This window comes from Neovison vison, chromosome 2 (genome assembly GCF_020171115.1).
Source record: "Neovison vison isolate M4711 chromosome 2, ASM_NN_V1, whole genome shotgun sequence".
NCBI lineage: Eukaryota > Metazoa > Chordata > Mammalia > Carnivora > Mustelidae > Neogale > Neogale vison.
The window spans coordinates 153591217-153605884 of NC_058092.1; the positions used below are offsets into that span (position 1 = coordinate 153591217).

The 14668-nt window shown below is 45.7% G+C and overlaps 1 protein-coding gene across 2 annotated transcripts in view; it reads left to right on the forward strand.

The window, feature by feature from the left end:
* Positions 1–14668, forward strand: part of PCNX2 (pecanex 2) — a 306841-nt gene that overhangs the window by 117124 nt on the left and 175049 nt on the right. For both annotated transcript variants that reach the window (XM_044239352.1, XM_044239353.1), the window contains exons 16-17: positions 12102–12211; positions 13303–13399. In XM_044239352.1, the coding sequence (XP_044095287.1) occupies positions 12102–12211; positions 13303–13399 (207 nt within the window). The remainder of the gene's footprint in view (positions 1–12101; positions 12212–13302; positions 13400–14668) is intronic.

Sequence of the window (14668 nt, forward strand, 5' to 3'; positions counted from 1 at the left end):
TCCATCTTCTAAGTTCCCTCCTAGAGATGTCTGACAAGCCCGAGAAAAAAAAATGTTGAAACTCAGACTCTCTTAGAGAGAAGCTGAACTTCCCTATGCGTTTCATCAAAAGAATTCCCAAATGCATGTGAAATCTACCATAGAATTGTAGGACGATTAGACAGTTTTATTTCTACCTCGTAAAAATATTTCAAAACCTGTGGGAGTTTTATGAAGCCGGCTCTCATCAGTCTGTATCACTCCCAATCCAGGGACCCTGGAGACACATCTCCAAGCAATTAGGGATGCTAATTTTGAGGCAAACTGTCACATGGTCTATACTTCATTATCAGTGTGTGATTGTTTAAAACCTTATCTCCCTCCAAATCTTCATATATATATTTTATATATATATAAAAATTTATCATAAAGATATATGAGGGCATAATATAAATAGGGTATAATATGTATTTTACATATAAATTTATGTATGTATGAAGATTTATGTTATATAAAGATATACCTTTATTATACTCACAGATAATATATCTTTATGTAATATAATATAATAATAATTATATAATACATAATATCTTTATGTAATATAAATCTCTCTCTCTCTCTCTCTCTATATATATATATATAGAGTCCATGTACATGTGTGTGTTTGTGTCTGTGAGTATAATAAAGAGCATATATAAAATTCAAAATTAATATGTATATGTTTAAAATAGGGAAGTTTACTGACAAAAATTCATTAGGAATGTGAGTCAGTACTTTGCCTCTTCTGTCCTGGTTCTCTTCATGGAAATGAAACTACTAACCTTACAGATAAAATACACAGTGAATTTGATCATTTCTTTCAAAAGCCCTCTTCGGGTCTGTTGCTCTCTTCCTTAAATGTCAGTATTCCTCTATCCCCTAAATAAAGATTAAAATAAAAACATCCCTAAGTGTATTTCTTTTCTTACTGTATCTCTGACTTGGCAAGCTCAGCTCCTTCTAGAAGCGTGGCTGAGATGGCTCCCAGTGCCATGGAAAGCTGCTGTCTGTCCTGCTGTTGGTCTTCCTCGGGGTAGGGCAGTCCTGCCTGTGAGACTGGGCAGAAAGAGAAGCAGGGGGTGGCGATTAGCAAGAGGACAGCCTGGACAGCAATCCGAAATTGAAGAGGAAGGAATAAAACAATGGGACAAAGCCAGTTTATCTTGTTGCCCCCCAACTAATTTTATAAAATCATTCTGGATAATTTCTTCTTTTACTTGCATTATTTATTAGTTTTGTATGTGTGTGTGTGTGTGTGTGTGTGTGTGTGTGTTAGACTGTGGAGCTGTTAGACAGTAATCTGTTCTACGCAAGAAAAGCATAAGGAAAGCTTCACCAAGCTTCTCTTCCTTCCTTCCTTCCCTTCTAGGCGTGCTTCGGTCATTGCTCTCCAAAGAAAAGATCTGTGCTTTCACGTAAGGTGTGATAAGGAAATGCTGATGTCTCCCTAGTTGTAACTTTGTGTATCCATGTCAGGAAGTCCTTCCTTATAGCACGTGCAGTTCCACCGCTGATGGAGAAGCATATGCCCTCTCGTTTGACCTTCAGTCAGTGGCACCCAGCTGCCTCTCTTCCCAGTGCAGAGAATTATGGGACGATAAACCGTAAAGGTCCTTTCTCTTCCAGGTATTTCCTCCAAGCTTAACCATTTCCCATTCTTCTGTGTCTTCCTGTAATCTTCCCCATGCCTTTGGAGCTGTACCTTTAGAATGACACCCAGCGGTACCCCACGGTGGCATACCCAGGCTCCTGGGAACATCGCACTCCTCTGTGACTTGTGGCACATTCGCCAGGTTCGATCCTTGTCGCCTTTTGCATCCCAGCTCCTTTCTTGGTCCTCCAGGACGCTGCCCTGGAGCTCCTCCCAGCTCACCATGCTGGGCTCTTGCTCTGCTGTGTTACAGCAAGCCCTCCACCAGGCAGTTGCCTCAGGACATGTCCGGCGTTGTAGAATGGGGGATTCCTACATGAATGACGCAGCCTGCAAAGCCAGGAACTTTTAATTTAGTGATCATACAAAAAGCACCAACCTTTTTTTATGGAAAGTGGTGAGATAGGCACGTATTTTGCACAATGACCTGCAGAGACATTTAGGGTAGCGGAGTATACACAGCACTGAGCTGGGGGCTTCATCCCCATCTTGCCACCTTGGGTGAGTCTTATCCCTTCTTCCTGTCTTCTTACTTGATTGATAAATCGAATGGGTGAGTCTTGCTCAGCTATGAGATCTCCTCTAAAGCTAAAATAATCTCTCTGGAAGATGGCCTGGTTTTGCAAATTCTGATACCACACATGAAAGAATAACTGATTTTGATATCCAAGGAGCCAAGTACCTATATGTATCCAGCGGGGGGGGGATATGTATCTATATATCTATATTTATATCTGGATCTATTGAAAATGAGAGCAAGGTTAAGAACTTGGACTTAAGGCTGTTCCCAGGAGAGAGCTGTGGGATACCCAGGCGGTCTGCCTTTCTGCAGTCTGTCAAAGTTCAGGTAAGCCCAGGTTCTAAGATTCAGTTGTGTGATGAGCTGAGGTTGGGCTGCAAAACGTGCAGAGCTGTGCCTGGAATATGGACTCCTGGCTGTCTTTCATCTGACCCTTATTCTGGGAAGGATGTGGATGCCCTTCCGGCATCTCTCTCCTTCATCACCATCTCCTGGTAGAAGAAATATTCATTCCTTCTGTCCTGCCCTCTTGGCCACACTGCTGTCTGTTCGGGTTAGACAGGTTAGCCTGAAGCTATTAGTTATGCTTAAAATAAACCACATGTATGGAGGAGTGAATACAGACGTCTGCCACCAGAAGCTTAAAATAATAGATGAGAGTTACCTGTCCGTTCAGACAGTGCAGCTTGGGATACTCACGCCGCATCTTGGTGAGGTCCCATTCGCATCTTATGGAAGTGTTCCTCTTTCCTTATTTTCTCTTGGGCTCTAGTCACAAGATAAAAGGGATCAACAAAAATCACTGTTCTTTTCGCCTTGTGTAGAGGGACTAAGTGTCAGTCTTAATTTTTTCAGGAAATGTGATTTTATTGCAGATCTTAGTCCTCTCAGGTATCTGCGTGGTCTGAATGTTTGTGTTCCTCCAAAATTCATTGGTTGAAATCCTGGAGTTCAAGGTGATAGTACTAGGAGGTGGGGGATGTGGGAGGTGCTAAGGCCATGAGCCCTTGTGAATGGGACTGATGCTCTTATCAAGGAAGCTTGAGAAACTCCCCCAGCCTTTCCCTGGTATAAGGAAAAGGAAGAAGAAGCCAGCTCTGAGGGGAAAGTAGGTCTTAGCCAGACACCACATGTGCTGGTGTCTCCATCTTGGACATCCCAGCCTCCAGAACCGTGAGCGGTACATTTCTGTTCTTTACGAGTCTGATATTTTGTTATAGCAGCCCAATCGGACAGAGAGTGACCAAGTAAAGATTATAGTAATAGCAGAGCATTTTATACTGGCTACACTAAGTACTTTGCACATAGTATTTCATACAATATTTACAATAACCCTAGGGGGTGTGCACTACGTAGTTGTCTTAGATGAGGAAACCCAGGCTTTGTGGCTTGCCCAGTGTCTTAGTGCAAAATATCAGCAGAGTCGGGACAACAGAGACCATTCTTACCCTACCGTTGCTTGCTGCACAAGTTGGACATGTAGACACTTAAAAAGATCCATAAGGAAGGAAGTAACAGTTGCGTTGGCTCCATCCATATTTATTTTATTTATTTATTTTTTTAATTTTTTTTTTCCAATTTATTTATTTTCAGAAAAACAGTATTCATTATTTTTTCACCACACCCAGTGCTCCATGCAAGCTGTGCCCTCTATAATACCCACCACCTGGTACCCCAACCTCCCACCCCCCCGCCACTTCAAACCCCTCAGATTGTTTTTCAGAGTCCATAGTCTCTCATGGTTCATCTCCCCTTCCAATTTACCCAAAAGCACATACCCTCCCCAATGTCCATAACCTTCCCCCCTTCTCCCAACCCCCCTCCCCCCAGCAACCCACAGTTTGTTTCGTGAGATTAAGAGTCACTTATGGTTTGTCTCCCTCCCTATCCCATCTTGTTTCATGGATTCTTCTCCTACCCACTTAAGCCCCCATGTTGCATCACCACTCCCTCATATCAGGGAGATCATATGATAGTTGTCTTTCTCCGCTTGACTTATTTCGCTAAGCATGATACGCTCTAGTTCCATCCATGTTGTCGCAAATGGCAAGATTTCGTTTCTTTTGATGGCTGCATAGTATTCCATTGTGTATATATACCACATCTTCTTGATCCATTCATCTGTTGATGGACATCTAGGTTCTTTCCATAGTTTGGCTATTGTGGACATTGCTGCTATAAACATTCGGGTGCACGTGCCCCTTTGGATCACTACGTTTGTATCTTTAGGGTAAATTCCCAGTAGTGCAATTGCTGGGTCATAGGGCAGTTCTATTTTCAACATTTTGAGGAACCTCCATGCTGTTTTCCAGAGTGGTTGCACCAGCTTGCATTCCCACCAACAGTGTAGGAGGGTTCCCCTTTCTCCACATCCTCGCCAGCATCTGTCATTTCCTGACTTGTTGATTTTAGCCATTCTGACTGGTGTGAGGTGATATCTCATTGTGGTTTTGATTTGTATTTCCCTGATGCCGAGTGATATGGAGCACTTTTTCATGTGTCTGTTGGCCATCTGGATGTCTTCTTGGCAGAAACGTCTGTTCATGTCCTCTGCCCATTTCTTGATTGGATTATTTGTTCTTTGGGTGTTGAGTTTGTTAAGTTCTTTATAGATTTTGGACACTAGTCCTTTATCTGATATGTCGTTTGCAAATATCTTCTCCCATTCTGTCAGTTGTCTTTTGGTTTTGTTAACTGTTTCCTTTGCTGTGCAAAAGCTTTTGATTTTGATGAAATCCCAAAAGTTCATTTTTGCCCTTGCTTCCCTTGCCTTTGGCGATGTTCCTAGGAAGATGTTGCTGCGGCTGAGGTCGAAGAGGTTGCTGCCTGTGTTCTCCTCAAGGATTTTGATGGATTCCTTTCTCACATTGAGGTCCTTAATCCATTTTGAATCTATTTTTGTGTGTGGTGTAAGGAAATGGTCCAATTTCATTTTTCTGCACGTGGCTGTCCAATTTTCCCAACACCATTTATTGAAGAGGCTGTCTTTTTTCCATTGGACATTCTTTCCTGCTTTGTCGAAGATTAGTTGACCATAGAGTTGAGGGTCTATTTCTGGGCTCTCTATTCTGTTCCATTGGTCTATGTGTCTGTTTTTGTGCCAGTACCATGCTGTCTTGATGATGACAGCTTTGTAGTAAAGCTTGAAGTCCGGAATTGTGATGCCACCAACTTTGGCTTTGTTTTTCAATATCCCTTTGGCTATTCGAGGTCTTTTCTGGTTCCATATAAATTTTAAAATTATTTGTTCCGTTTCTTTGAAAAAGATGGATGGTACTTTGATAGGAATTGCATTAAATGTGTAGATTGCTTTAGGTAGCATAGACATTTTCACAATATTTATTCTTCCAATCCAGGAGCATGGAACATTTTTCCATTTCTTTGTGTCTTCCTCAATTTCTTTCATGAGTACTTTATAGTTTTCTGAGTATAGATTCTTAGCCTCTTTGGTTAGGTTTATTCCTAGGTATCTTATGGTTTGGGGTGCAATAGTAAATGGGATTGACTCCTTAATTTCTCTTTCTTCTGTCTTGTTGTTGGTGTAGAGAAATGCAACTGATTTCTGTGCATTGATCTTATATCCTGACACTTTACTGAATTCCTGTATAAGTTCTAGCAGTTTTGGAGTGGAGTCTTTTGGGTTTTCCACATAGAGTATCATATCATCTGCGAAGAGTGATAATTTGACTTCTTCTTTGCCGATTTGGATGCCTTTAATTTCCTTTTGTTGTCTGATTGCTGAGGCTAGGACTTCTAGTACTATGTTGAATAGCAGTGGTGATAATGGACATCCCTGCCGTGTTCCTGACCTTAGTGGAAAAGCTTTCAGTTTTTCTCCATTGAGAATGATATTTGCAGTGGGTTTTTCATAGATGGCTTTGATGATATTGAGGTATGTGCCCTCTATCCCTACACTTTGAAAGGTTTTGATCAGGAAGGGATGCTGTACTTTGTCAAATGCTTTTTCAGCATCTATTGAGAGTATCATATGGTTCTTGTTCTTTCTTTTATTGATGTGTTGTATCACATTGACTGATTTGCGGATGTTGAACCAACCTTGCAGCCCTTCCATCCATATTTATTAAATGCCTTTCAGGGTGAGGGGGCCTGCACAAGGTGCTCGGATCACCCTGGGCTAAGGCAAGCGGATCCCTGTTGTCAGTGGGCTGGGCCCAGTAGAGGGGTCAGATGTCGATCAAATAGTCACTCACACCTATACGTAATCACAGACTGAGACGAATGTCGGGAAGTAGAAGGAACGGGGACATCGCTCACCTCCTACTTCACTGTTTCTGACTTGATATTTTTACCTTTCGCTGGCTTTTCTACCAGTGGCCATCTCAATGGGTAAGCAGGGAGGGTCCCTCAGTACCGACATTTCATGTCTGCTTTGGAGGGATTTAGTGAAGTCGAGAATAAATGAGAGAAGATTAGGTCAGGGATATTGGGTGGGCAAAGTCGGCAAACTTGATTGTTTAGATAGATTTGGTCCAGATTTAACTGATTGTCTGTGGGGACCATCCATCGTGGGTTCTCCTTCTTTTCCAGTCGGTAAGAAAGTGATTCCAACAAGCAACGCTGCCGTGGGCAAGGCTGTTTCAGATCTCATGGGGTCATTACAGCAATACTTCAAGAAAGGTGCCACCGTTATTTCACAGAAGAGGAACGGAAGCATGGAGAAGGGACGGAGCTTCCACAGAGTCATTTCTTCCAGGAACCGATGAGCCTAGAATCGCTTTCTGCCTCTGCTTGTGCCCTTGACCTTTTCTCTGTTCCATGCAGGGACAGTTATTGCTGTGGTCACGGTTACTAAGTCCATTTCAGCGTGATTCTGCCCCCCCCCAGCATTTGCATATTTATGGGCTGCATATGAAAGAAAAGCCTCTATCTTTACAAAATTGTGAATTAAATATACAGCATAGGCAAGCACAGAGGAGTTAACGGAGGGAAGTAAAATTTTGCAGGGTTTTTCCTTTTGGAAAACTTTTTGTGTTTGTTTGTGTAACAGCCTAATCTGAAGCCCTAGGTGGGTGTCCAGAGCAGGGAGCGGAGGAGCATACAGGAGGACGGAGGAGGGCGTGTCTGTCCTCACACAGGGGCCCAAAGAGCCGTGAGCTTGGCCTGTTTAGAAGGTCCTAGAGAGGAAGGACCACATGCTCCTGATTGCTTCTGTGCCATTGAAAGCCCCTCCCTTGACGCACTTGAGCTTCTGCTTCTTGCTCCATGAGTGCCTAAAGGCCCCTACCACGCCCTCACGTGGCTCATCCTACCCACGTGCTCCCTTCCTCCCCTGTCCCTGTGTCTGCCCTCCTGACAAGTGTGTACATTGGTGCCTGCCACAGAGCAAAGGGCCAGTGCATGTGTCACAAACTGACTCTTAAGAAAGAACAAAACTGTCTGGGTGGCTCAGTTGGTTGGACGACTGCCTTCGGCTCAGGTCATGATCCTGGAGTCCCGGGATCGAGTCCCGCATCGGGCTCCCAGCTCCACGGGGAGTCTGCTTCTCTTTCTGACCTTCTCCTCGCTCATGTTCTCTCTCACTGTCTCTCTCTCAAATAAATAAATAAAATCTTTAAAAAAAAAAAAAAGAAAGAACAAAACTGTCAAACTTCAGAGTAACTTTTCTGTTATTGGAGCCGCCGTTTGAAGCGAAAGATGAGTTCGAAGGTCACCTTTCCTCCGAGTCTAATGATGTCGGTGGCACTTCACTGCCTGGTCCACATTTGATCTAAGCTACTTAATTTCTTCACCCTTTTTTCTTGCTGGAAATTCTTTTCCACACAGGTCACAGAGAAGGGACTGATGTAATCATGAAAACTGACCCCTCGCAGTCACTCACTCACGGACACATGGACGTCCTGACATTTGCACCAAGTACAGGGGAAAGACAGATGCAAGCTGGCCCCTCGGGAGGCTGTTCTAAGCATGACTGTGGCCAGTGGCTGTCAGATGAGGGAAGAAGTCCTACCCATGCCCACAGCTAGCAGAAGTGAAATATCTTAAGTGTTGAAGAGTTAAAGGTATATTTTTTTTATTTTTATTTTTATTTTTATTTTTTTTAAAGGTATATTTTTGATGCACGGAGGAGGGCTCCAGTCTGTCTGGGAAGAGACTCATACCCTGGGTACTGAAGCATGGGTAGGAGCTCACCAGGGAGAGGGGAGTGGAGCAGGGCCAGAGCACAAGAGCCCTTTGTGCAGATGGAGCCGTGTGTGGAGGCAGTGGGGAGGAAGCAGCGTATCTTTATGGATTTGCTGCTGTGCAGGTTGTAAACCCGAGGGATGAGGCTGGGACATCGGGCAAGGGTCAGGCCCTGACTGGCTTAGGTAGCTTCCTGTGGAGCAGATGTATTTTAATAGGCAATGAGGAATCCTTGAAAAGATACTGCGTGAAAGACAGTAACGTTATTCAATAACGTTATTCATAACGTTTTTAGGTGAGGAGGACTGTTCCTTTGCCACGTGGAGGACATGGTGTGGGGGGGGCTGTGGAGTTGGGGAGCAACGTGGAGATGCAGTCAGTCCTTCTGCTAAGAAGTTGTTAGCAGTAGAACTGGAAAGAGAGAGGCTGTGGAGGCCCAACCCAGTGGGATGCAATGAACGAAGAGAGGGCTGGACCAGGGTGAAAGGATGCAGTGGTGACACATGGGGACCAGCTGATGGTGGCCATGGGGAGGAAACATCTCGGGAGAGCCGGCTGTCCAGCTCAGAGCACAGGTTGTCGGTCACCAAGTAGGGGCTGCATTGGACTCTCTGGCGTCAAAAACCTTAAGAAATAGCCTGGGGTACAGAAGAGTCCCCTTGCAGCCACCCTTGAGTTGTATTGTGTCCTTTTCTAAAGAAAAGGAAAGTAACCCGGTTCTCAGCAATGGGGAGTAACTTAGCCAAGGTCACACAGCCCATTTGTGGCGGGACTCGGGTTCGAATCCAGGTCAGCCCAGCTCAAAGCCCACCCTGCGAAGAGGTGCTGCCCCCACAGGGAGGTGCCCCACATGAAGGAAGCCATGGGGTTTCTTGCAAGGCCGGGCTGCCACTGACAGAGGGATACAGATAGTCGGATGGCTTGCCAGGGTAAATGGGGGAAGTGGGCCTTTTTTTACTTTTTAAAGACATCAGCAGGGGGCTGCCTGATGGCTCAGTGGGTTAAGCCTCTGCCTTCTGCTTGGGTCAGGGTCTCAGGGTCCTGGGATCGAGCCCCACATTGGGCTCTTTGCTCAGCGGCGAGCCTGCTTCCTTCTCTCTCTCTGCCTGCTGCTCTGCCTACTTGTCATCTCTGTCTGTCAAGTAAATAAATAAAATCTTTTAAAAAAAATGAAGACGTCAGCAAAAGCATTTTTATAGGCAGGACAGAAGGAACCAGTGCAAAGAGAGGATTCCACTTCCTCCAATGAGGAGAGGTCAGGGAGTAAGAGGACTTTGTGGGCGTGAGTGTAGGGCCGGCTTGAGGACCGAGGCAGGGCCCCTCTCCCTTGGACACGAGAAGCCAGCACTTTGTGGAAGGAAACTCCGACGGGAGCAGAGAGGGTGGGAGAGTGGGATTTCCTGGCACAGTGTGGGGAACGCATCTGCAGTCACAAAAGCTGCCGTGACGTGGCACCTTCAGGACACTGGGAAAGTTAGAGCAGCGCGCTAGGCTTGGGGTGCCAGGCGGAGGCCCCTTGCTCCAGGGGCGTGTATGGAGCCGGTTAGTGTGGCCTTTCCCCGGCCCCACAGCCTGCTCCATAGTTGGTCTCATTTTCCTTCCAGATGCTGCCCTCCCAGGCTGCTAGACCCTCTCCCTGGGGGAGATAAAGAAATGCATTTTGATTTCTGCAGATGTGAGGCCCTTGAAAACAAAACCGCTCCCTCTGCCAAGGTGACACTTGCTTTTCCAGCATATGTTAGCAGTCACAAATAGTAAACCCGCTCGGGTGGCTCATCCATTCGCATATTTCATTTTAAGCCTCGTGAACATTCCCTGCGTCTCTGATGAAACACCTGGAGAGTTAAAGGATCAAAACCTTCAGAGAAAAGCCTCGCAGTCCTGTACGAGATTCAGCTCTCAGAAGGCACCGGTAGATTCTGTTGATGGTCATGGAAAGGCTGCACATATTGCAGGTTTCTGTGTGTAGGAAACCATGTTGGTGTTGGAGGGGTGCCAAGTGTGGGTGGACGATTGCGGGGTCCTGGGCTCCCCCCCGGACTGCTCACAGTGTGGACACGTATTGTCAGCCCTTTTCTCCCTTCCACTCCGAGCACAGTGTGTTGATTTCTGGCGTCTGTGCTGCTATCACGTTAAGCTCTTTTCATTTCGAACAGTTTTTCTCTTTCTTTAGGGACTGTCTAATTTGGACCAAGTTTCTTCAGTCCCCTATTTGATCTCTAATGCCGCATTTATGTGTCTTATACCTTTTAAACCATTGATTCAATAAACACCAGGAAGCACAATTCTTATCATTATCATTATAATGAATTCAGGGGAGGCAACACATGTTTAATATTATATCTTACAAATCCTAAACTTAATTTCAGAAAAGAGTAAGTAAAAATATTCTCTGGAAAGATTAATTAAATAGACTCATAAGTACGTACAATTAGTTTGTGATGCTCCTACGCCTGTCCTATCCTGTGTCAAAGTCAGTGTTTGTAAGACAAGGGAGACAAGAGCAAAAATGAACTGTTGGGACCTCATCAAGATAAAAAATTTCTTTGCGTAGCAGAGGAGACAGTCAACAAAATCAAAAGACAGTCCACAGAATGGGAGAAGATATTTGCAAATGTCTTATCAGAAAAAGGTCTAGTATCCAAAATCTATAAAGAACTTATCAACACCCAGGAAACAAAGAACCCAGGGAAGAAATGGGCAGAAGACATGAACAGAGATTTCTCCAAAGACATATAAATGGCCAACAGACCCATGAAAAAGTGCTCAACATTACTCAGCATGAGGGAAATGCAAATCACAACCGTAATGAGATACCACCTCACACCTGGCAGAAGAGGTAAAATTAACAACTCAAGAAACGACAGATGTTGGCAAGGATGTGGAGAAAGGGGAACCCTCCCACACTGTTGGTGGGAATGCAAGCTGGTGCAGCCACTCTGGAAAACAGTATGGAGATTCCTCAGAAAGTTGAAAATAGAGCTACCCTATGACCCAGCAATCACACTACTGGGTATTTACTCCAAAGGTACAAATGTAGTGATCCGAAAGGACACCCTTACCCCAGTGTTTATAGCAGCAATGTCCACAATCGCCAAACAGTGGAAGGAGTCCCGAGGTCCACCGATCGATCCATAGATAAGGAAGATGTCGTGTATATACACAGTGGAATATCACTGAACCAGCAAAAAGGATGAAATCTTATGTTTGTGACAATGTGGGTGGCATTGGTGGGTAGACGCTAAGTGCAGTAAGTTAGAGAGTGACAAATGCTGTACGGTTTCACTCATGTGGAATTTAAGAAACAAAACAGAGGGTTGTAGGGGGAAGAAGGGAAAAATAAAAGAAAATGAAATCAAAGAGGGAGACAAACCATAGAAGACTTTTAACTATAAGAAACAAACAGGGTTGCTGGAGGGATGGGGGAGGGGGCCGGGGTACCGGCACAGATGCCCCGAGCACCGGGTGTTACATGCCGCTACGAATCACCGACCTCTGCATCTGAAACTAATAACATACTCCATGTTAATTAATTGAACTTAAATAAAATAGCATTTAAAATGTAAAAAAAAGCAATGTTTGTGCATGCCTAGGCAAGGTTTCTGTGCAACCGTCAGGTGCTGGCATGTCCATTGGCAGGAGTGACCACAGCACACCACATGCGTCTGGCTGGAACCCGGGGCTGCACACTCAATGTTTCATAGGTGGTGACCCTGACGTTTTGCACCGCCGTTTGCAATCACCTGGTATCTGATGTCTTTTCCCCAGGAGCCGTGGAGCACGCAGCACATCCCGGCGCTGTTCTCAGCCTTCTGTGGCCTCTTGGTTGCGCTTTCCTACCATCTGAGCAGGCAGAGCAGTGACCCCTCTGTGCTCCTGTGAGTAACACGCACACCGCCAGGCCTGGGTCCCACCACCCCGCCTTGTCACGGAGTGGGGAGTTGGACTCCGGCCGCTCACCTAGCCAGCCACCAGGGAGGGTAGGAGAAAGGCAGGCCAGACCCAACACTGAGGAAAATCAGGGGTCAACTTTCAGCACACGTGTCCCCTTTGCTCGCTGCTTTTGGAGTAAAATGCACAGGACCGGGAGCAGAGGCTGCTAGACTTCCCCTTGGATGAACTGTGTGGGCTGCTCCCACCTCGACAAGGGTCCTTTCCGGGTCCCTTAAGCAGCATCACCAGGTGATTTTTTTGAGGACCTGACCCTGGTATCTCTGAAAGGTTTGTGTCTCGTTCTGTTGCTTCGGGTTCCCAACATGGTGGGGCTCTCTGGGTTCAAAGTGAAGTTTGTGCCTACATTTCAAAGGTATTTAATAACCATCTTCAGTCACTTCAGATATACTTTCCTATCTTTCCTTTAATCTCGTCTTTTGAATCTTTGAGAAATACGCCCTTTGGAAGTAGAAATGCTTCATGGGATGTGAGAGTTTCTGATATCAACTTATCGATCAATCATCTCGTGTAATTTTTCCCAGCTTAGGGGATATTTGGATGGCCCTATCTCTTTGCAGGCCAGAGAAAACCAGCATTTTACATTTTACACTGCCCATGTGCAGCAAAATGAAAGGCACAGAAAGTGGACAAAAGTTAAATATGGTTTGCACAGTTTTTCCTCTCAAATATTTTTGCTGAAGTGTTGCATTTTGCTGCCTTTTTTTTTTTTTTTTTTTTTTTTGGTGAGGCTGAAGGCTGGTGGGCTGATAAAACAGTCTCTGTGAGCTTAAGCTGCTGGCAGTCAGGGTACCCATACCCCGGACTTGACTCTCACGAGGAGGGAATCTGAAAATCCAAACGGGGTATTTGTGATGACTTGACCTGTACCTCTTTTCCTTTATTATGAATTGGTTAAAGGAGAGAGCCCCTGCTGCTGTCATTTGGGAGTGGAAGCTGTCAGGAGAGGCGGTTTACTCAAACATTGTAGTACGCACGTACTTTGAATAGTAACAGCTGTGCGTTTGCTCCTTTTCAGGTCCTTTATTCCCTGTAGATTGCTTCCTAAATTTTTACACCCAAGTCTGGAAGAGCTGGCCGCAGACCCTCTCCCCAAGAAGATGCAGGAGTCCATGGTGAGATACTTGTGTTGTATGATGCATGTAAGGGTTTTGTTCAACCTGGCGTGGAAACTTGTGGGCAAAGCTCAGGTCCTCAGTGGGGCTCCCCCAGCCAGGAAGGAGTCACCAGTGCGGGAAGAGGGGCCTTGTCTTGGTCTGCAGCCCACATGACACAGGGACCGTGGAGCTGCCTGGAGGGTGTGGCTGCTTCTTGAGCCTCTGAGAGGCTGATGGCTGTGCCTGCCCCGGGCTCTCTCTGGGTCCTCAGTGGATGGCGGTTGCTTGGCTGCTCCAGGGAAACAAGGTCACTCCACTCCGCCCCCTGCTGGCAGCAAGCGGCAGGCCAGTGTGGACCAGTCTGAGCTGCTCAGAGAAACCTTCCGCCACGCTTGTTCCTGTTGTGCTCCCAGCAGCCCCTCCACCCTTTCTTGCCTCAGCCTGAAGCTGAGATCCCGTACTCACGTTCAAGGCTGACCTTTGTACATTCAAGGCTGACCTTTGCACAGCCTTCTTTAGGAGCCCTTGGGTTTTAAGACTTAACATCTGGGATGTGGGAGATGGGAGCCATGACAGTGATTGAAGCCCACGAAGGGAAAAGGAAAGAGTGAAAGAAGGAAGAAGGAACAGAACACAAAGACTGTTAGAAGAAGGATGCTCTTTGTCTACCAGGACAATGGCTTGGGGGCGGTTTCAGAAAGCCTTGGAGCAGGGGTAGCTCTTTGGTATCAACTCCCAAACATTATTCCTTTGAAAAGTAAGTGCTCCTTGTTGGCATGTGCATGTTGAGCTTGCAGAGAATGGACTGCTGTCTCGCAGGCATGCTTGTCCTGTGTTTTTATTAGGAAGAGCAGACCAATAGAACAGCAGTTAATGACCCAAGGATCCCATGCTCCTCCAGCCAGGAATGGCCTATCTGTCGGGCTTGGTCTCCATGGTGCCAGCACCCAACGCATACTACATCGCATTGAATTTAGACAAGTTAAACTGCAGTCCGCAATTTTAAGACAATGTTCAGGACTCAGTCAACATGATAATAGGGTAAAAAATTCAGACTCAGCTGCCGGTGCCTTTGAATGCAGCTGGAGGGGAAGCTGGAGGTTGAAGGGCCTTTTTTGCCACCACCAAGGAACCAAAGGGAGGTCACTATGAATAAGGGCGTGGATCATGAATTTTAAAAGCAGCAGTATGTTTGCAAAGCAGGGCGGTAGGTGAACCTGTGGGGCTTATGGGATGGCAGCTAAAAAGGGTGGAAAACATTTGACATTGAAGCATAGATAGCATCAG